This window comes from Pholis gunnellus, assembly GCF_910591455.1.
Source record: "Pholis gunnellus genome assembly, chromosome: 24".
Classification (NCBI taxonomy): domain Eukaryota; kingdom Metazoa; phylum Chordata; class Actinopteri; order Perciformes; family Pholidae; genus Pholis; species Pholis gunnellus.
Window position 1 is genome coordinate 11,114,011 of NC_136551.1, and position 21,534 is coordinate 11,135,544.

A 21,534-nucleotide genomic window follows, 5' to 3' on the forward strand; every position below is an offset into this window, starting at 1 on the left:
TATGTTATTTACTTTACGTGCCATGTCGTCTCCTAGTCCATAACCACACAGCATACACACTGTATACACGCACCCGGGTTGGGCCTTCAGACAGTATTTGTCACACACTGAATGTAATTGGCCCCTGAACAGAGGACCTCATCTGGCTGACTAAAGTGGGCTGAAAAATCTCTCTCTGTGTGTGTGTGTGGGGGGGGGGGGGGGGTCTCATAAACCGCATCTCTTCCCACTTCGTCTTCATTTTTACGCGCATTCATTTTTCTCCCCTATTTACCAAAAACCCTCTAAACTCATAAACTCCGTGTCTTTGGGGAGGAATCCATCCGTCTTCCGGACACCAAATTGAATTGATCTCCGAGGCCCCCACCTCGCCTTTCTTCAATAAGGGGCCATCTGCGCGCGCGCTTCCCACTTTGAATAAAACGTGAAGGAAAACACGCACACAAAAAGTGACAGCGCGTGCTGCTTTTTTCTCGCCGTCACACGACGCGCGTGCCTACGAGGGTAGGCCTACACCTCGCGTCGGCGTTCAGCCGTGTAATCTGATTTCACCGCTTTCACTGCAGCTGATTGATTCGCACATCCGGGTATTAAACTCTTTTGTTAGACGCTACATTGACGTTTATTAATTAATCACGTCTTTATAATGAACTTAAAAAAAACTTTTAATCAAGCTGAAATGATTGCAAAAATGAACAAACAAGCAGATTGACACGTGATCAACACAAATAAAGTTATGATCCAACTTTAATTTGAAAACATTTGAGGTGTAAAACACAGCAAGTATGTAGAGAGCGTGCATCTGTCTGCGGGACGAGGAGCGACGATGCGCCCCTTTCAAGCTTCCAGCCCGTGTAATAGCGGCAAAGTGCCACGTGGTGGCGCACTTATCTCAAACTACGGCGCTAAACGGCTGCTGATTCCGTGTCAGAATCTGTGCATGAAAAACATGTTTAATATAACAAAACAACAAGTATGTTATTATTAAATAGTCCTTTTTTATATTTGTAAATATAAAACAACCACTGCTGAATTCTAAAGTCTTTAAAACATATATTGAAATATCATCAGTGTTCATATAGCAATCTGCATATTTCATACATTTGAAGCCTATATAAATATTGAAAGAGATTAAAACACACATCCCCCATCCTTGACACCAGCATCAGTGTTTATTTAGCTCTCCATGGGGAGGGGACAGGGGTCGTGTCCCAGTCATGACCTCCATTGTGTTCTGGAGGGGGGCGTGTGTGTGTGTGTGTGTGTGTGTGTTTGTGTGTGCGTACAAAGGAAGACAAAATATTGATTCATATACAGCCGTGTAATTGCTGGAGGCATCTGTTGCTTTGCGGTTTGAACGTCCGTGTGTGTTTGGAGTGTGAATGAACTGGTCTGAGACCCCCCCCCCCCCCCCCTCCTCTCTCTCTTTTGTCTGGTGACACAATAGTGGTCAACAGCATCAGCAGCAGAGTAATGTGAAATCAATCGGTGGCGATATCTGTTTGAATTGATTTTGTGTTATCTTTATTGAAGCCGATGGACTCGTGGAGGTTAAAGGTGCACCGATGTAGGGATTGGATGATACGAATGCACGCGTGTTACAATGTAGTTTCTGTGATTACGTTATTATATCTCTGTGATTAGAGAAAGAAGTCTTAAAAAGTATTTTTTTTTCATGTTATTCTAACCAACTGATGCTGTCAGCCAATCAGGGCGCAGCATCTCGACTGCTCTGGCTGTGAGAACTCGGTTTTCACATTTATTCCTTTAAATCCAGGATTTCACATCAAAGCAATAGCTGAGCATTAGCTGAGCAAATGAAACAATGGGAGGGTCCGTGTTGAATATCAAATCTTTCTATGTTCTTCTCTATTAAACGACTGGAAGTTATGGGGAAAAAAAGGTTTCCTTTCCCTTCTTTTGAGAGGCTGCTTGAAGGCCTCAGTGACTGCATTGTGTCTCCTTCACTGACTGTGTCCGGGGTCAGATTGCTATCGCTGAGCGAGTGTTTGTATCAACTGTTTACCTTGTTCAGCTTCATGAGCCGTGACAAAAACACTCCCTTTGCTTGAGTGGACGCGAGAATAGACGGCGGTGCTTTTTAACAGTTTTTTTGTTTCATATTGTAACGTGTGTGCTTCTGATCTGACTGAAACAAGTGGAGAGAGGACAGAAGATGCTCCCAACAGTTTTATTGATCGCTGTCAATGTCAGCCTGCTGACATGTGCGACATCGTGCCAATCTAAGTGTTCCCATCTGCTTGTTTAGTGGCGACATCTTTGGGAGATAATCGATCGCAAATCATCAGCATTGACAAAAAGGATTACAACAGTATTTATACATATTGGAGTACTGCAGGGCTTTTTGTTCTTTTAGATGAGCTTTTTATTCCAGCCCATTTTGCACACAAAGGTCATAGGTCAAAACTCTGACACGAAAATGAGCCGAGGACAGTGGTGGATTATGGGTTAAAAAGACAGACACCTGTGTGCACACTCACGTCACAACTAGTTTGGAACCTAGCCGATATGAAACTTACACGTGTGATGTGAAAAGAAGATTTTTTTTGTGTTAAAACCATAGAAACAAAGAACAATTCAAAGCAGGATATTTAAATATATTTTTTAAAGTTTATATTTTAGTGTGCTGAATTTGGTGCCCACTCTGAGAATCCCTACTGCCCCTGTATGCAACACATTACTGTAACGAACCAACTCAACATGCAGCAGGTTCACTTGTGACATTGGCAGGGGCTTCACGTGTTTACGCGCCCCCTAGCGCCACGTGTCCGTACTACCCCCCCCCCCCCCCCCCCCCCCCCCCCCCCCCTCCTCTCTCTCTTTTGTCTGGTGACACAATAGTGGTCAACAGCATCAGCAGCAGAGTAATGTGAAATCAATCGGTGGCGATATCTGTTTGAATTGATTTTGTGTTATCTTTATTGAAGCCGATGGACTCGTGGAGGTTAAAGGTGCACCGATGTAGGGATTGGATGATACGAATGCACGCGTGTTACAATGTAGTTTCTGTGATTACGTTATTATATCTCTGTGATTAGAGAAAGAAGTCTTAAAAAGTATTTTTTTTTCATGTTATTCTAACCAACTGATGCTGTCAGCCAATCAGGGCGCAGCATCTCGACTGCTCTGGCTGTGAGAACTCGGTTTTCACATTTATTCCTTTAAATCCAGGATTTCACATCAAAGCAATAGCTGAGCATTAGCTGAGCAAATGAAACAATGGGAGGGTCCGTGTTGAATATCAAATCTTTCTATGTTCTTCTCTATTAAACGACTGGAAGTTATGGGGAAAAAAAGGTTTCCTTTCCCTTCTTTTGAGAGGCTGCTTGAAGGCCTCAGTGACTGCATTGTGTCTCCTTCACTGACTGTGTCCGGGGTCAGATTGCTATCGCTGAGCGAGTGTTTGTATCAACTGTTTACCTTGTTCAGCTTCATGAGCCGTGACAAAAACACTCCCTTTGCTTGAGTGGACGCGAGAATAGACGGCGGTGCTTTTTAACAGTTTTTTTGTTTCATATTGTAACGTGTGTGCTTCTGATCTGACTGAAACAAGTGGAGAGAGGACAGAAGATGCTCCCAACAGTTTTATTGATCGCTGTCAATGTCAGCCTGCTGACATGTGCGACATCGTGCCAATCTAAGTGTTCCCATCTGCTTGTTTAGTGGCGACATCTTTGGGAGATAATCGATCGCAAATCATCAGCATTGACAAAAAGGATTACAACAGTATTTATACATATTGGAGTACTGCAGGGCTTTTTGTTCTTTTAGATGAGCTTTTTATTCCAGCCCATTTTGCACACAAAGGTCATAGGTCAAAACTCTGACACGAAAATGAGCCGAGGACAGTGGTGGATTATGGGTTAAAAAGACAGACACCTGTGTGCACACTCACGTCACAACTAGTTTGGAACCTAGCCGATATGAAACTTACACGTGTGATGTGAAAAGAAGATTTTTTTTGTGTTAAAACCATAGAAACAAAGAACAATTCAAAGCAGGATATTTAAATATATTTTTTAAAGTTTATATTTTAGTGTGCTGAATTTGGTGCCCACTCTGAGAATCCCTACTGCCCCTGTATGCAACACATTACTGTAACGAACCAACTCAACATGCAGCAGGTTCACTTGTGACATTGGCAGGGGCTTCACGTGTTTACGCGCCCCCTAGCGCCACGTGTCCGTACTACCCCCCCCCCCCCCCCCCCCCCCCCCCCCCTGACCCCCACCCGTGCGCCGAGAAGCACTGCCCCCCTGTGAAATTCCTGACTGCCGGGGTGATTCCTACGGTCACCAGGGGCTGCTTCCTACTGTATTCCTACCGTGTGCTCCGGGGGAGAAAACTGTGACACTAACCTCTGGATAAATGACCGACTACGGGAGTGATATCTCCGCCGATAAAGGGTGAGTTCCGCTCCGGTACCGCTGGTGATACTGTCGGTCATATGTATTCTGCAGATGTTCGTGTGCGGGCTCAGTAGTGGGTGAAGCTTACATGTTATAATGCCCTGTGTTGACTCGTGAAGCCCTCAGACGTGTACATTACCGTCTCTACTTGTTTCTGTATACACTCAGAACAAAGGTTGTTGTTCAGTGTTGGGCTGAACGTGTTTTTCCTTAAAGACTTGTGAACACGCCCTTGCTGTCTCCCCTACCTGTATGAAAGAGAACGCTTTCAACTTCGTTAGAATGCCCTCAAACTACGGTCGGACCGACGCACAACCACTAGACTGGCAAAGTTAACCGTATTTTGTGCAGTTTGTGCAAATTGACGTTTTTTTTTATAGCGCCTCTCTCAACAAGAAAGTCACACAGCCACCGCGAGACAGTACAAAAAAAAAAGTCAACTATGTTTCATTCGGTCGACTGGATCCGCATTAGCCCGGCTGCTGCACCGCAGCTCAGCTGTAAACTGTAACCTGCGGCGGAGTGGCCGCGGACGGATACATTGTAGTACTCCCAGCCCTCTGAGAACTATCAGTAAACCACTGTGGCGTGCTTTGGTTTCTCAAGTAGTCGCACAAATAGGTTACTGGGGTGAGGAAGAGGAGAGGGGGGCTTCCAGAGGCCACGGTGAAACCAGGGACTTTCCTGCCTCTGTCCGCCAGCCTGACGGGTCACAGGTAGGAGCTGGGCGGGTAAACCGGCTCTGGAGCTCCACCAGACTGAGAAGTGACGACAGGTAAAATGGGACCTATTTCTCACCTCATATAGCCTACTTTCCTCTCTGCTTAAATTATTCTACGCTTAACATAAGTCTTCCTTTTTGGTTGACTGTCCACAGTTAAGAACCATAGTTCAGCTCAGCAGCCTATTTTCTTTTTATTAAAATGGTTCATAAGGTAGTTAGCGCCATGTCAAATTGGTCAAAAACTGCTAAAGCAGGTGCTCCCGTAGCACGTGCTCAGTCCGGTGACGTCTAATTAATAACGTTATTTTGTTTCAGCTGTGTTTTTTGATCAACTTGTGATGTCAAAAGACAAACAATGTTCCTTAAAGAAACGTTGCATAATGAAACCAACAACATATGCTTTTGTTGTGTTGTTTAATATTGGATATTTAAGATTTATGTGCTTATCTTGGTAATAGTCTAGCTATAAAATGTCAAAAATAGTAAAAATAAAAAGCCCTTCACAATGTTACAGAGCCAAAGATGAACATATTCAAATTGTTGGTTTTGTCCTTCCAACTAAGCCTGCTGGACTTTTGTTGGACGATACATTGTCCCAGAAATAATTGCGATAAATAATATTATTGTCATTTTAAGACCACTGATATGATAAAATAGCATAATAATGAAAGTGCACTCTTTCAAAGAGCTATGGAATTTATTTTCTATATGTGAAATTATAAAAATCCTCTTATAGTGGGAAAGCCCTGCTGTAAACACAACGGGCAATACGGATGTCAGCTAAGAGGATTAAAGTCATGTCCTTATGTCATAGGATAAATCCATAATGATGGGATGTTGTCGTTTTCTTGACTGGCCCACTACCAGCTGACCAAAGCTGAGATATATTGTATTTACATTGGTATAAAAGAAGCAAATCCTCATATTTGAGAAGCAAGTATCAACTGTCAAAATAATCAATGTATTGTCCCGTGTGCTGAAATATTACAACGTATATTTCATATAAACATTGGTAACTACTGTAAGTAAAATAGATTGCAGAAGTGCAAAAAGCTGCACGCTAACATAGTTTGACGTTCCCAGACAGACATTAAACGGTGACAACAAATGTTTCTTTCGCCCCATAAATTATGCAAGACCCTCATTATCACGACGACTTGTCTGCTCTGGATGAGATCTCCACTTGAGGGCTCTGCGTGGATTCTTCTTCTCTCCTCCGTGGTGGTTTTTACGTGACAGCATCGGCCGCGATGTCGACAGCTGACGAGCTCTCAGATGTGTGCTTGATGTGAGCTACGTGGGTGTGTTGCTTGCTTACAGAGCTCACAACATGTTAATGTGGGTTATAAATGATATAATAAGTGCTAAAGGGAACATATTCAAGATATTTCTTTAGTTGTACAGAGTTATTCCAGTCAGGGCTTATTGCGATGATTACCTTATTCTTCGATATAACTTTATATCAGACCTGCTATAGACACTTAAATGAATACCTGCTGCATAAAGCTTCCCTACGAGTGACTGTCAGACTGACTTTACATGGCCGGTCGTGCAATGCATTATGGGTGAAATAAAAGACTTAACAGAAGAGAATAAATGGTGGATGCAACACCACGCCTACAGTTGAAATAGTTAGCTAAAAGTTAGCTATCAGTAATGGGTAAACAGTGGAACTAGTTAGCTGATCTTCTAACAGATTGTTGCCATTGAAACAAAGCTCTGACCTCAGGCTGAGCCCGGGGGAGAGGAGGCTTACTTTAAGGCTTAATTAGACTAGTCTAAGGCCAGTCTAAGGCCAGGACTAGTCTTAAACTATGTTCATGCAACTGGCCCTGAGGTTTGTTTTCTTGCCCCGAGAATCATCACGTTTTTGAATTTTCTTGCTAATTAAGAACTGTTAAAGGTAATTCTGCGTACTTTTCAACGGTGCCCATTTTCCAACGCAGTCGTCTTGATTTGATCTGAGGGGTCCCACAGCGGGGCTCTGAAAACCCAGAGAAGCTCAGTCCAGCTCATGTGATCCTCAGTCCGTCTACTGACCGCTCGGGTTCAGCCTGTTGTGGTTGCCTAGGAACACCAGCACCAAAGCTGCAACAGGTAAAAGGCCAAAACGTGATTTAAGCGCTCTGAGTCAGTGTTAGTCAGACTACCTGTTACTGAGAGCGCTGTGTAATCAACACTGCACAGGTGCAAGCTGCATGCTAATGATCTGTTCAGTCAGTGACGAGCACACTTTAATAATAGTCTGGATTTGCTGCTGTTTTCCCTCAATTGTGTTTCTCTGCGTCCGTGTTACCTCATAGGATATCTGAGGGGCTAAATCTGGTGCTGCTCGGGAATGTTGATTGAATTAATGAGTCCTCATTTGCTCAGTTATGGACAGGAACACAACGAGCATGTGACCGGGGGGGGCTCTAACGCTCCCTCGTGTCCCGGCATGTCTCATGACAGAGTTACCTTCTCTCAAGCTGGCGCGAAGTCATCACCGAGCGTGATGCCGGTTTTGTCTCTTTTATTGTGGCGCGAGGAGACGTGTTATCAGGCGATAATAGAGGCAGAGCCATGGTTACGGAGGGAGAGGTGTCGGCAAACCAGCTGCATGCTGATGGTTTAACGGAGCTTCTTTCTGCTGGTGACAAAAGGCAGGAAAATCTCACAGCCTAGTTTAATAATCCCCAATTTATCATCCCATGTTGGGTAAACGGGTCATATACACAACATTAGCTCTAAATACCTGAGCTTTTAATAGCATCTTTGCTCAAACTGGCAGTGCTCCACGACCACATGTTGTCTACATAGTCAGCCCTGAACACTTCCTGAACCACTGTCTCTTCTTGGCTGTGGTTCAGTTGGATTATTATTATTGTCAGGAAGAGAAACTGTTATAATTGGTAATCAAATCACTCCTTTTTGTTGGGCTTCTAAGACTGAAACGTACAGTTCATCTTTCAGGAAAGCAGAGTGGGCTGGAGCCTGTGTTTGCTCCGTATATTCTCATATACTGAAACATAACGGAGCACCTCATCTGGTTCATTGGCTGCTTAATTTGCCGCTCTGCACGGGGAACCCGGGAGTACTCCTGCTGCTCCTCGCTTGACCTACTCGCACAGTAAACTGGTCTTCAGGGGTCAGTGTGCCTGGGCGGCTCCACGGCGGTTCAGTGACTTCAGACCGCGTGACTGCGCCGGTAAATGAGAACACTGAGACTAGCCATGCTTGATGTGTTCCACTACACACTGCCGTAGTCCGGTGGTCAGTATTTCAATCCATCCACCTGAGCTGCTGATAATCGAATCTCGCCAAGTGGCGGCGCCGACTCCCTTTATTGGACGTGACGTGAAAGGCCGAGCAGAGCTGATTTACGGCAGCTGGCGGCGGGAGTCTCGCGGCTCCAGTGTGACTTTGCTCTGCTCTCCGAGATAGAAGTGTTTCCTCGGGTTGTTTACATCCCCAGCTCAGGCCGCGGGATGTTCACCCTGGAGTCAGCGCTCACCTGTTAGCCTGTGTGTGTGTGTGTGTGTGTGTGTGTGTGTGTGTGTGTTTTCATCCTGTTTCAGTCTTGTACTTCTTGTGTTACATGGAGGAATGTGGGAGAGGGTTTGGCACACAGAAGCTTCCCCCCTGAACAATGATTCACGTTCTCATGTGAGAGACTGTGCCCTCCGTGCCTCATGATTGCTGCGATAATGTCGCCCTTCCTCCTCTCTCCCGCTCCGCTCGTCGCCTGGCGTTTGCCAGCGCAAACAGACAAGCCGGCTGCTCAGCAGGGGTCTTGGATTACTGCGAAGGAACCTGCCAGGACCCCCTGCCCCCCCCCCCCCATCGCTGGGGGATTCCTATTTCAGCGTCGCAAACTTGAAGTGGTTCCGCTTACCAATTTTCTCTGACACGGCAAAGACAGAAACCACATGTGAGAACACCGGCGGATCCTGTTCCACTTCGATATAGACCTCAGAGCAGGATGTGGGAGACACTGACTGACTCCTGCTTTTCTTTGTGTGTTTTTGAGGAAACGCACTACAGAGGAACTCATCACTCAGATTTGAACCGAGCGGCTCTCTTTCGTGGCGGCTGCACTCTGGCTGAACCTGGACCACGCACTCATTTCACCCCATTAATCCCTCATTTAGCCGCGTGCCCTTCGCTTTTAAGAGGATTAAAGCAGGTGATGGGAATGCCTCTGTGACTGTGTTCAGCTTACTCAGCAGTCATTATTCCATGGCTGAATTCCTGCAGTAGAGTGTCAGCAGTGCCTAGCAGGGTCCTTGTAAACCAGGGTCCTCAAACCACAGGGCCCAGGGGCCCAATCCAGCTACGATGTCATAAAACCCCCCCATGTTTAGAATGTATTGTTGTGTCATTGTTTTTGTTTAATCATACCCCCCCCCCCCACAATTAGCGTTAAATGGCACCCACATAGTTTCAGTGCTTTAAACCTTTGACATGGCGTTGGAAAGCCCCACTGCACCTGAAGTGCTCTGTAGGATCAGAGGCTGCTGGCTGAGACTACGGAGAACCAGCCGAGGGAGGATTTGTCACCTTGCGAGGATGATTCAGGCATTTAAAAATGATTTGCACACGAGCGTATCCAAATATACGGCTGCGCAACCTTCAAAGCATTTCCAGCCGCCTGCGACAGTCACACAACAGATGTGCCGACGCCACAGAACTGGGTCAGACGAGACGTTTTGTGTATTTTTGAACCAAGTGAAGTGTGTTTCCCTTCAAGTTGGCAGATAAGGATTGTGCACTAAAGTGACTGCTTGTTTGTTTTTTACCTGGAGTAAGAAGCATGGCTGTCTTGTGTTGGACCAACCTTTTTAAAGGTGCAGTGCGTAGAATCGAGCGCCATCTGTGTGTTGGAGAACCTCGGTGTCTGGTTTGTCCTTTCTGGGCTACCTTAGAAACGTGGCGACCCGCTCCGTAGGTAGATATGAAATGGTTAATTCTAAACCGACGAAAACACAACGATTCTCACCTTCAGGTGATTATACACTGTTGGAGCTATAAATCATCCATAAATCCTCTGGTGCTGGAAGCGTCCTGAGAGTTTTGATCAAGAGGCTCTGGATGATTGGTGCAGATAGTTAGGAATGAGTTCACACGAGAACACTGTAGATAAATAACGTGAAGCAAATGTTGAGCCCTGTGGTTATGATATGGTCTCATCCTCCCCTCCCCTCCGTAGTGGATGTTTAACGCCGGCTCAGAGTGCACGTGTTCAGGGGAAGTGAGTTTTATCTGAGCAGAATTTTGATTTAGTTCCTTTTGAGTTAAGTCTCGAGACTATATTTCACCCCGACGTATTCCATCCCGCCCAGAGCTGTCTGAGAGAGTCACAGGTATAGATGTTTAAGCCTCCAGCTACCCGTGACTCACTCTTCCTCTCTCCCCCTGTCTCTCCCCCTTTTCGTGCAGTTAATCAAATACTTTTAATCCGAGCAGCATTGGTCTCATCTTTCACGTTTGTCGTACAAACCACCTCTGCCTTGATCCTCTCTGGAGGGAAGAATGATTTTAGTCCTATAGATTGGACTTGATGTAGGGTCGAAGTTCCCCTGCAGCAGCCAGGAATAATAATTCACAATCAGCGTTATGAGTGGATGAAAGCTCCGTCCAGCTGGAGACACTTCAAAACGTAGTGAAATGCATGTAAAGAGAGATCTGTTGCATGCGTCTCGTAATAATCACCATTCATCTGTTCATTTAGATTTACAGCTGGCAATCTTTAAAACATTCTATGCTTTATATTTGTACTTTTATTATCGCTTTGATATTGTTGTGGATGGAATATTGGCCTCAGAATGTTCAAGTTCTATCAATGAAATAAATCAAATGTCAGAGGCGAGATTAAAACATGTAATCCACATTTCTACTATTTGTATTGGCCAACCACGAAGTTAGCTTCACACTGGTTTCTTAGACAAAGAGCCAATAGGCACATTTCCAAACAAATATCAGATTTCTTATGATATGAAACACTCTTTGTCACACTGTAATCCAATCTATTCCAATCCAAATTGCAATAGATTAGATTTCTGGTGTTTGACTAATCAGTTAATAACGTTTGCTTTCCTCTGTATGTCTGTTTAATATACGTTTAATATATATAAGATACAACTGATAATAATGAATTTCACTAAGATCAACGTTCAGTCCCAAGAAAGCTGGAACATGTTGGATTGCAGCCGTTCTCTGAGCCTCTGAGCAGAAGCATCCTGCGGTTGTGTAGAAGTGGTAAAGACATCACTAACGCTTCACTTTCATTCATTTCTAGTGACGCGTGTTCTCGCCATGAGCGATCCCATGTTTTTCATTAACGCCGTCCTCTGCTGCTGTGACGGTTAGTAATGAAGAGTTAAAGGGATAGTGTGGGTGTTGTATTCACACTGATGCAATCAACTGTTTATTAAATGCTGGAAGAACAAGACGACGCATAGTTGGGAGCAGTTCTGCGAATTTCTTCTTCCTTCGCTCTGCCATCACGAGTCCCAGATTCACTATCAAACTGGCAACCCATCCATCTCCATCAGGAACTCCTGCTGGGGAAAGAAAGAGGCCTTTTATCTTTGCCGCACTCTCGCCACAGTCGTCGTGTCGGGCTTAAATAGTTTGCTGTGTGTCTGTCAGAGACTTAAAAAGCGCCTCTGAACAACAGTCGGCCGTGTGGGAATAAGAGCAAATTGCTGTTTCACGGCAGCAGTGATTCCTTAATGTGGAACACTCAGCTGTGACCTCCTGAGAGCTCCTGTGAGTGTTGTTACTGCAGGATTTATGCATGAGGGGTGCTAATAAATACACAACGATAAAAGAGGTGATGAGAAAGAAGAGGGTTGATTGTGTAATGTTCTTTATTCCTCTCTCTCGTTGGCTCCTCCTGCCTCTAGCAGTCAGATGTGGGCCGGCTTCCCGGACATTTCACATTTGAAGCTCACATGTCTCCTCCTCGCTTCCTCTCCAGGTTGATGTTTTCTCACCGGGTGCCCCCAGGGTCGCTTTCAAGCCCGCTCGCCTCGTGAGCGAGCCGGCCGATCGCCTCCGAGCTCGTCGACAGCCCGCCGCGCCTAGCCAGTGGAACCAGCCGAGCAGCCTTCCGCTGCACCCCCCCCCCCCCCCTGCTGATCCCGACAGCGCTGCCATGGACACGGAGTCCACCTACTCGGGCTACTCCTACTACTCCGGACGCTCCCGGGGATCACACAGGCACGGGTAAGTCTAAATCCTGCTCCGTCGATAACTCTGTTCCCTCCTGTTGTTCATCTTTTGTACTGATTTACAATCCGAGTGACGTAACAGAACAGATAAAAAACTACAACATGGCTGAAAGTTGTTTCTGGTTCTTGTTTCTGAAACAAGAACCAGAAACATTTATTCTCAGTCAGTTCCTCTTTATTCCCTTTCTCATCCCTGGATTTCTACTTCCTCCACCCTCCCCTGTGATCCCGCCCCCCGGGTGTCTCCGGCTTCCTCTTTGGCCCCCGGCGTGCGCGGAGCCCCACAGCTTGTGTCGGCGTATTAGTCTGTCAGCAGGGAAATGGCCTCAGGAAGGCGGCAGGAGACAGGTGCCGGAGAGGGCCGAGTGACTGATGGCTCGGCGGACACGCTGAGAGGAGATGAGAGGAGGCTCCTGTTCCCACCACGGCCCCTCCCTTGTCACTTGCCCCCTCTTGCTTTTTTTCCGGCATATATCTCTCTCAGTTCTACACGGCCGCTCTCGCCGCCACCTGTTGCCGTTTAAGAACTTTGTGTCTCACGTCGTGGGACGCTTTCTGTCACCCTTTATCGCTCTCGCTCTTGTCCTCTTTATCTCTTTCCTTTCCCCCCGTCGTACCCTCGCTCTTTGCTCCCATGTGTCCGCCGTGATATGAATGCAGCAGCTGCCCTTTCTGGTTTGCTCTTGACCTCTCCTCTGTATCGCCCCCCCCTTCTCTCCACCTCCCCCTTCTTAAATGGATTCCTGGCTACTCTCTTGAGGATGGGTAGGCTCGGGCGTATCACTCGTTCCCCCTCTCGCTGGCATTCCCCGGGGCTGGAATGTGCCCATGTAGCTCAAAGTAAGAGCAGAGCAAAAGTGGTCTCGCATTGATGTGGAATCAAAGACGGGGGGGGAAGTTAGTGGGTAGTGGTGGTGGTGGTGGTGGTGGTGGTGGTGGTGGTGGTGGTGGTGGAGTCTGAAGCCTTTTAAGTGAGTGACAGCAAATTGGAAATGAACATACGGGCATCCCCGCCAAGCATCTCTTCCTCTCCTCATCTCGCACCGTGTCTGTGCCAAAGCCACCGGCTGTCCTCTAATTCCATCTTAAAAAAAGAGGGAAAAAGGTTTCTTTGCCTTTGAAACCCGTTTGCCGTCGTCGTATGAAGGTAATTTACTCCGAGGGGGGTTCCACGCGTGAGGCAGCTCTGCATCACTGTCGTCTAATTACACTGATGTCGGGAACAGATGCACGGTGGAGCGTGCTCGCATACAAATAATCACACAGTGACATTATCGTCGAGTTTTGTTTGTATCTTTGCATATTTGTGAGCCAATCTCCAACATAATTTGTCAGAAAATAATAGAAGAATGGGATTGGGTTAGGTTTTCATAAACAGATGGTGCACGTTTTTTGGAGTTATTTCCTCAGATAGCTGGCTTTCTGCCCCGCTCTCCTGTGTCAGACTCAACCGGTGTCCAAAATATTTATTCAGTAATGACCAGCGGCAACAAACCAGTGTGGAAGAGCATTCTCTCTACTGACCACCAGGGGGCGACTCCTCTGGTTGTATAGAAGTCTATGAGAAAATGACTCTACTTCTCTCTTGATTTATTACCTCAGTAAACATTGTAAACATGAGTTTATGGTCTCAATCTCTAGTTTCAAGTCTTCTTCACTACAGCATGATGTTCATTTAGTGAATCACGGTCCGTTTCTGGTCCACGTCTGTGGACGTTACTTCCTGCTAAAAGCTGAGACAAAACGTATGCTGATGACACCGATTTATTTATTTGCACGTAGAAGTTATTTGTATTCCCTTCTGACCATGTTCAGTTGTCTCACCAGAGAGCAGTCTTTTCAGTAATTATGGGTATTACACTGATGCCCATGAGCTTCTGAATCAGCCAGAATCCAGAGCTGCACAATTATCTGTGAATGGAAGGACGCTGATGTGATGTTCAGTCCCTGGTTGTAATATTCCATTACCACACGGCCTCGTGGAAGCAGTACGTGGCTGCCGTGTCTTTGTTGTTTGTTTGTGTTGTATATATTCTGTGGTGCAGTGGCATTGACAAATCTTAGTTTCATATTTTACTCGTGCTCATACTAGAGATTTTAAACCATTCAAACCACTTTAAGGATCATGGTAGCTTTGTATTGGGTCACTTTACTTCACCTTCACTCTGTCAGTCTGAAGTATTTAAATGATTGTGAAATAGTAAATCTCATATTAGCAGCTGCTCATGTGGAAAATTGGTTCCTTTTGATTGGTCGAACTCCAATTATAAGGCAGCACGTAGCATCGACATCGGGCTGGAGAGGTCATTTAAACTATTCATTCACAGTCATGAATCCATTTGGAGGTTCCTGGATGATACGATTCATATACATTTCACATAGATCTTGCTCTATAGAACTATTTCTCTTCTACTTTTAAGTGCAACACGAGGAATGTCTTTCTGAAAAATATGCTCGGTCATCAAAACATTTAAAGCGATACCGCGTTTCTATGACGGACAGCTTTTCTCTCTGTTCTAACACTATTGAACGTTGTACAACCCCGTCAGTCATTTTCTCATAGACTTCTATTCAACCAGAGGAGTCGCCCCCTGAGTGTTTGGCGGCTCCGTTGTTATTTGGCTCCATGACTTCACCCATTCGGCTGAGGCCGAGCCGTCCACTGGCGCATCGACACAAAGCGGCGTGTCACACAGGTGTGTAGGTCGCCCTGCCAGCCACGGAGAGAACAAATTGGCCCACAGACGCTCCGGCGTGCCGCGCTAGTTGGCTCTGCTTCTCCAGCGGCGTCGTGTTATCGCCCTCCCTCCGTGTGAACGCGACCGCGAGCCACACTCATCCTCAGGTGTTGGAGGGAGACGGCGCTTCCGGGGCCTAATTGGCGGGACTCTACCCCGGCACGCCAATCATCATTTGCCCTCACAGGACCCCCCCCCCCCCCCCCCCCCCCCCCCCCCGCCCCCATCCTCTCTGTTCCAAAAAAACCAGACCCGTTTCAGGGATCCACGCTGGAAGTCAAATTCCATTAATCAAATCATAGCAGAGCGCGCTGTAGGAATACCAACGAGCTGCATCTTAATGAGGCAGGAAGAGGGTGTGTGTGTGTGTGTGTGTGTGTGTGTGTGTGTGTGTGTGTGTGTGTGTGTGTGTGTGTGTGTGTGTGTGTGTGTGTGTGTGTGTGTGTGTGTGTGTGTTTGTGTGTGTGTGTGTGTGTGTGTGTGTGTGTGTGTGTGTGTGTGTGGACGGCAGACAGAAGCCGATCTGTTCAAACTACTCCCCGGCTGCCCACAGGTCTGCTCACCTCTGTGTGCATCGTCCGTACCACATTCTTTTAATGTCTAACTCGTCTTTGCACCTTCTTCTTACACATGTTGTAGTCTCGCCAGCTTGCTGAGAACCAGGTGTTTCTTTACCTTCTGCTCTTGACTTCGGCTGTGAGTCACGCTTCGCTGGGAGACATAAATGGACATTACACATGCTTTGTGTGCAGACACACATTCACACCTTGTTTACTCTCAGCCAGTGGTTCCCAGCCTTAAATACCTTGTGACAGCTTGTTATCTCTTATTGTGCATGTTTGTTATGTGCAGTTTAATCACAGAGGAATGTTAGGAAGAAGAACAGGCCAAGAAAAATAGGAGAAAAGCATTTTTCTCATTCTTATTTCTTGTCTTGTACCTTATCCTCCAAATTAATACATGTTTGTCATTCCTTTTTAATTGTTTCGTGATCCCTCTGACTCCTTTGTTCCAGGAGGTTTTTTTGTACTTTCCCTTAATTTACTTTACTGAATTTGTTTACTAGTTTCCTACATTTCCTAGATAGCTTTGCACTCAAGAGAAAGGGTTGTGTAGGTGGAGTTCAGTAGGAATTATAGAAATATAATTAATTTTCTGTAACTGGTGTAGCATTTAAGGCATGGTGGATTTAGCTAGTTTGCTAATTCCAGTGTAGCATTAAAGCGTGGTGAACTTAGCTAGCTAGCCAATGCTTCAATGCTACACTGTTAGAAAATGAGCCCAACAAAGTTGCCGCTCATCTGTTGACAGCAATGTAAGAGTGTGTGGATGCTTCGTGAAGTTGCTACTCCACTGCTCGTTACTTTACGCGGAGGTTAGCCCGCTAGGTTAGCCCGCTACAACGAAAGCAATGGCAACAGAACACATAAAAATGGCCGCCGCTCTGACCATCCTGCGATGTTGATTTGAATGTCTGTTCTACTACGATACATTCTATTCCATTGAGACCAAGACTCGGAAATGAAGAACAGCATTGCTCTTGTATAACAGTGTATATATTGTTTTTAACACAACCCTTCTGCTCCTCTTTGCTCTTTACTTAAGGCAGCATTACCTTTCCTTTCCTTTGCCCTAGAGCTGCTTATTATCCTGAAGGAGGCCCTGCTGCTCCTCCCTGTCCCCTCTCCTCCCCAATTCATAATCGCAATCAGTGACAGTCTGTGACGGATGATCGCTCCCGCCGGAGGAACCGTTTTTGCGGTGATGATGATGATAGCCATAATAATATTTAAAGTAATAATGATAGCTGTAATATAGTTAAAGGCTTACATGGACCTAATCTCCTGGATTTATTCGACAGCAGTGCGTCACTCTGCCGGTGAGGAGTTGCTGCGGGCTATTGGAAACATTAGCTGCTGTTATGATTTTCTGTGGGAAAATCGTGTCCACATTGAAAAGGGGGAAGTACAAGAATAGAGGCGGAAAGCAGGCTGGTTAACACCCTTTAATGAAAACACTTCAATCCACCCAATGCAACTCTGTCCGACTGTAACAGCTCCTCTGCTGTCGGTCACGCCGATTCCTCCGTTCCCCCAGCAGACAGGATATCCTGCACATTACGGTTATGTACTGTTATTGTGTGAGAAGGTGGCGTTCAAGGGCCGGCCGTGTTGGTCATTTGTAGTTCAGCGTCGGGCTATTGTTGCACCAGATCTCATTTAGCTGCGTCAGACTTTCAGTGTCCGAACTTTCTTTGTCTTTTGTTTGTGTAACTTTGAAAAGATTAAAGCTGCTCTAATCAAAATGATGAAAAATTGTAAATGCAGCTTTTAAGGCATTTTCACAATCGTGCGATTAATTGGGACGTTAATATTTTTTTATATAGTTGTTTTTGTCTTGAATATTTTGCGTTGGAATAGCGACACCGGTACAAGGTTGATTTTTCAGAATAAAAGCATCGACCAAACATGTTGTACAGAACGGGTTGAGTTGCTTCTACTTTAATGAAACAACAACACAGAGGCTCCGTAGTCTGAACCAAGACTGCAAACTTTATTACTCTCTCCAACCTCGACAAAGGCAGCGCAGACCACATCCACTAGCTTCCTTTCTTACCTTTAACAATAAAAGCCCCAGGCATACAATATTCCCAGCCTGTGCTCGAGTGTCTTAATGGGGAAAACGTTGTGGAAATTGGATTTGTTATGCTCAAATGACGCTCAGAGAAATAAAGTGATTACCAAGAAACAACGAGCGTACAGACGGCAGGAAACTCTATTATCATCACGAGACGACAGCATCTTTAAATGGCCTTATTGTCGTCTACAGACAACCAGCTGAAAAAGAACCGCCTGCTGTCGCCCGATGTCCAATATGTTGGTCCAGTAATGTCGTTACAGCATCTTCAGCATGTGATATCTACATGAGATCTGACAGCCATGTCTCTGGAGTCAGTCTGTCTGTCTCTCGCCAACAGCTCTCCAACACAACACCTGGAAATACAACTGCTGTCGTCCAAATGAAACTTTGCATTTTTCAATCAGCTTTAAAATGCTGTATGTACCATGTCCAAGATGTCAGCAGCTGGAGGGGGAGGGACACCGATGAGGGATTAACTGTGGCTTGTTGAGCTTTTCCGTGGTAATGGAGCCGCGGCGCGGGCACCGTGCCATGTGGCCATATTGATGCTGAGCGGAGGATGTGGAGAGCCGGCGTTTCACGCTGGATGCGGGATTAGGGCAGGGGGTCAGTGCGGCTAATGGAGCTCATATGTTAAGAGACAGAGGGCCTTGTAGTAAGAGTGGTGCTGTGATGTGGAGGGGGTTATGTGGGGCAGAGTTCACATAAGCGCCAGTCAACGGAAATCAGCTGGAGACGGTTTAATGTCTCCACCTTCACACAGCGAGCCGCTCTGGAGTCTCATCAAACATGTGCCTGCTCTCTTTGTGTGATCTGTTCATATACTGTGTGTAAATGTCTGTTTCATGCTTATCTCAGAGACCGGCCCGCTATGCTGTTTTGCTGTCAAATAGGACAAATGAAGAAGCAAGGCAAAGGTCAAAGGCCAGGGTCATCTAGGCTTACAGTGGGTTCTTTCTGTGAGGGAGAGAAGGTGCAAAGACTGAGGAATGTCAAAAATATACTCGTAACTTGTTCTTAAAAGGTTGTTCACTGACAATTTCACAACCCTTTGATCAGACTCTTAACAGCTCTGATGACCAAAGGTTATGTTCTTTTTTCTGCCCCCGGTGACAGCCGTCACTATCATCATGTTTGTGGGTTGTCCGTCCGTCCGTCCGTCCGTCCGTCCGTCCGTCCGTCCAGTCCAATCTCGTGAACGTGATATCTGAGGAACGCCTCGAGGGAAGTTCCTCAAATTTGGCACAACCGTCCCCTTGGACTCGAGGATGAACGGATTAGAATGTGGAGGTCAAAGGTCAAAGGCCACTGTGACCTCACAACACATTTTTTAGCATAGCTCCTTTAATATTTAAATTGCCTGTTTTCTTCAATATATTTTGGGTTTGGTTTCATGGTTAGAAAGAAATGACTTATGAAGACACCGTGAACTTTGAACATTGCAACGGGCTCCTTTTGATGAGTAAATTGAACGTCATGTCTAAGATGTGTGTGCACGAGTATTTCTTTGTCTACATCCGTACTGCATTAACTGTGATTGTTTTTTTTCTCTTCTTTGTTTTGCAGGGAGCGAAGCCGGGACCGCCACAAGTCCCGCGGTAAAGACAGCCGCTCGGAGAAGTCCGTAACGATTACCACGCCGCCCGCAGAGCCGCTGCTGGGCGACTCGGCCGTTCGCGGTGAGCAGGTCCAGGTAGGGCTGAACACAGCGCCGCTGCACCGTCCTGCATCCAAACCGAAGCACACATTAGGAATCACCGCACGCTTCCTGTACATTTGGCCTCTACCCTTGCGGAGCACAGTTGCTTTATGATAGAGTATCTCTGCTAGTCCGATTTATAAGGGATTTAGAGTACAGGAGATTTATCAGTCACTACTCAAAATGAGTTGGAATGATAATTGTGTTTATCAGCCCGGGCTGGGACGGGCCATCTGGTATTTGAGGGCAAAAGCCAGAAAGGGCCAGTCCACTTTTGGCAAGGCCTGCGCCATCACTTTCAGGAAATCTACCGCAGATAAAACATCTGCAACAGGATAAGGATGCAGCAGGTTGCTTCTGTGGTCATCGCCACTTTGTTTTGTCAGAAGCAAACGCTGTATTTCCTGCAGGGAGGGGGTCGACTCATGAGGTCTAAAGCAAGGTGGGAGATTGCTTCAGCGCCGCCGCGCCCAAAAGATGGACCAGACCAAGCAAAACAACAGCAGCTAGGCTGTTTTGACTGTCAGTCAAAATTCACACTCTTCCCTCAGAAACCATGCTGACTTTGCTGTAAGTGACAGAAAAATGGATTATGTGATGGATTATTTGATAACACAGAAATATAAGGTAGGAGGGTGATCGTCAAATGATCTTTTGTTTTCTTCTTTCGGCGTTGGTTAAATATTAACGTCTCGTAGGCTACACCATCAGGATGTGTCTGGGCGTCGGTGCAGTCTGCCGCGCGCTCATATTTCCTGGAGTCAGAGCGAATAAACGGCTGCGTGTTTGGACGTGAAGTTGCGAGTAGCACTCGAGGGATACAAGAGATCTCGGTTCCAAAACTGTCAATGAGTCACAGCCAATTTGTTACGTTCTGTGTGGTATTTTTTTAAAAACATTTCATTGTGTGAACCTTAAAGATGTCAAAACCCATGAGGCCATTTTTAAGAGAACGGTTTTAGGGCTGTCATGACAAACAGCATTTCTTCCAATAGTTCAACAGTTTTATCAAGTGTGAAAGATTACCAATAATGAAATGATCTGCAAGCGGATAATTCATTTAAATGAATACATTATATCAAATAAAATGAAAATGTTTCGTCTTGTGTGTACAAGTCTTATAGTGTGAAGTGTCTGTTTTTTAATTAGATGTAAAGTAGCCGAGCCCTGTTAGTGACTGAATAGGGCTCTAAAGGCATGTTTGGAAGTGGGGCTGTATGAGGAACTTATCCATAGTCAGGGTATTACCGACAGTAGAAGGTGATAAATGGGGAAAGTGAGGCCATTATCTATGCTCTCTTCAAAGCCACGAGACTCTAACAGTAATGTTACCTGCAGTACACAGTGAAATGTGTGCCGTTCCTCGTCCAGCCTGCTTTGAAAGCAGGAACTTCAACACTTTGCTGCTGCTGGCAAGAGTCAAATCGCAGTTTAGCACACAGACAGCCTCTGCTTACACCGACTGGCCCTCATCAAGTGTTCGGCTTAAGCCGCTGAAGGGAAGACAAACAAAAACACGCCGCGGTCCCTCCGACGTTCGCCAATCGTCTACTGACCTACTTGGCGCTCACTTCCGTCGTGGCGAGACTCATTAGCAGCGTTTGTGTCTAATTTTAACACGTGACAGGATTTGCCACAGAGCACAGCCGTCCTCGGTGTTTTCGCTCTTCATGTCTTATTCATGCCGTGGAGCTACTGACGGGGCGGGGAGCGTTTGGCTTCAGTTTGAGTACTCAGGGCCAGCGTCCTCCGCTGAGAGAGCGGCTCATCCCTGCTCTGTGCTCCCGTATGTGAATATTTAGCGTCGGCCTCGTCTCGCAGTCGCTGCCGCTCATTACTTCTGCTGCTGGGACTCAATCGGAGTCTTGGCTGACGGAGCGGCGCATCGGGGGACGTCCTCCTGATTTCCGGCGCAAAAGAAAAGTTTCTCACGGCCTGACCGCAGGACATCGTAAAAATAAAAGGGGTCGTAGATTTGTTCAGACCCTGCTCTTGAGAGGTGGTGTGTGTGTGTGTGTGTGTGTGTGTGTGTGTGTGTGTGTGTGTGTGTGTGTGTGTGTGTGTGTGTGTGTGTGTGTGTGTGTGTGTG

General features: G+C 46.2%; 1 protein-coding gene across 4 annotated transcripts in view; it reads left to right on the plus strand.

Annotated features, from left to right (window-relative positions):
- The first annotated feature begins 4,299 nt into the window (after positions 1-4,299).
- The window catches only part of LOC306715145 (vang-like protein 1), a 43,283-nt gene continuing 26,048 nt past the window's right edge, over positions 4,300-21,534 (plus strand). For 2 of the 4 annotated variants that reach the window (XM_079185409.1, XM_079185411.1), the window contains exons 1-3: positions 4,300-4,427; positions 12,116-12,363; positions 19,313-19,439. In XM_079185409.1, the coding sequence (XP_079041535.1) occupies positions 12,293-12,363; positions 19,313-19,439 (198 nt within the window). In that variant the 5' untranslated portion in view covers positions 4,300-4,427; positions 12,116-12,292. Of the gene's footprint in view, positions 4,428-5,151; positions 5,206-12,115; positions 12,364-19,312; positions 19,440-21,534 lie in introns of those variants that run through there. The other 2 variants (XM_079185410.1, XM_079185412.1) reach the window with 2 other exon arrangements.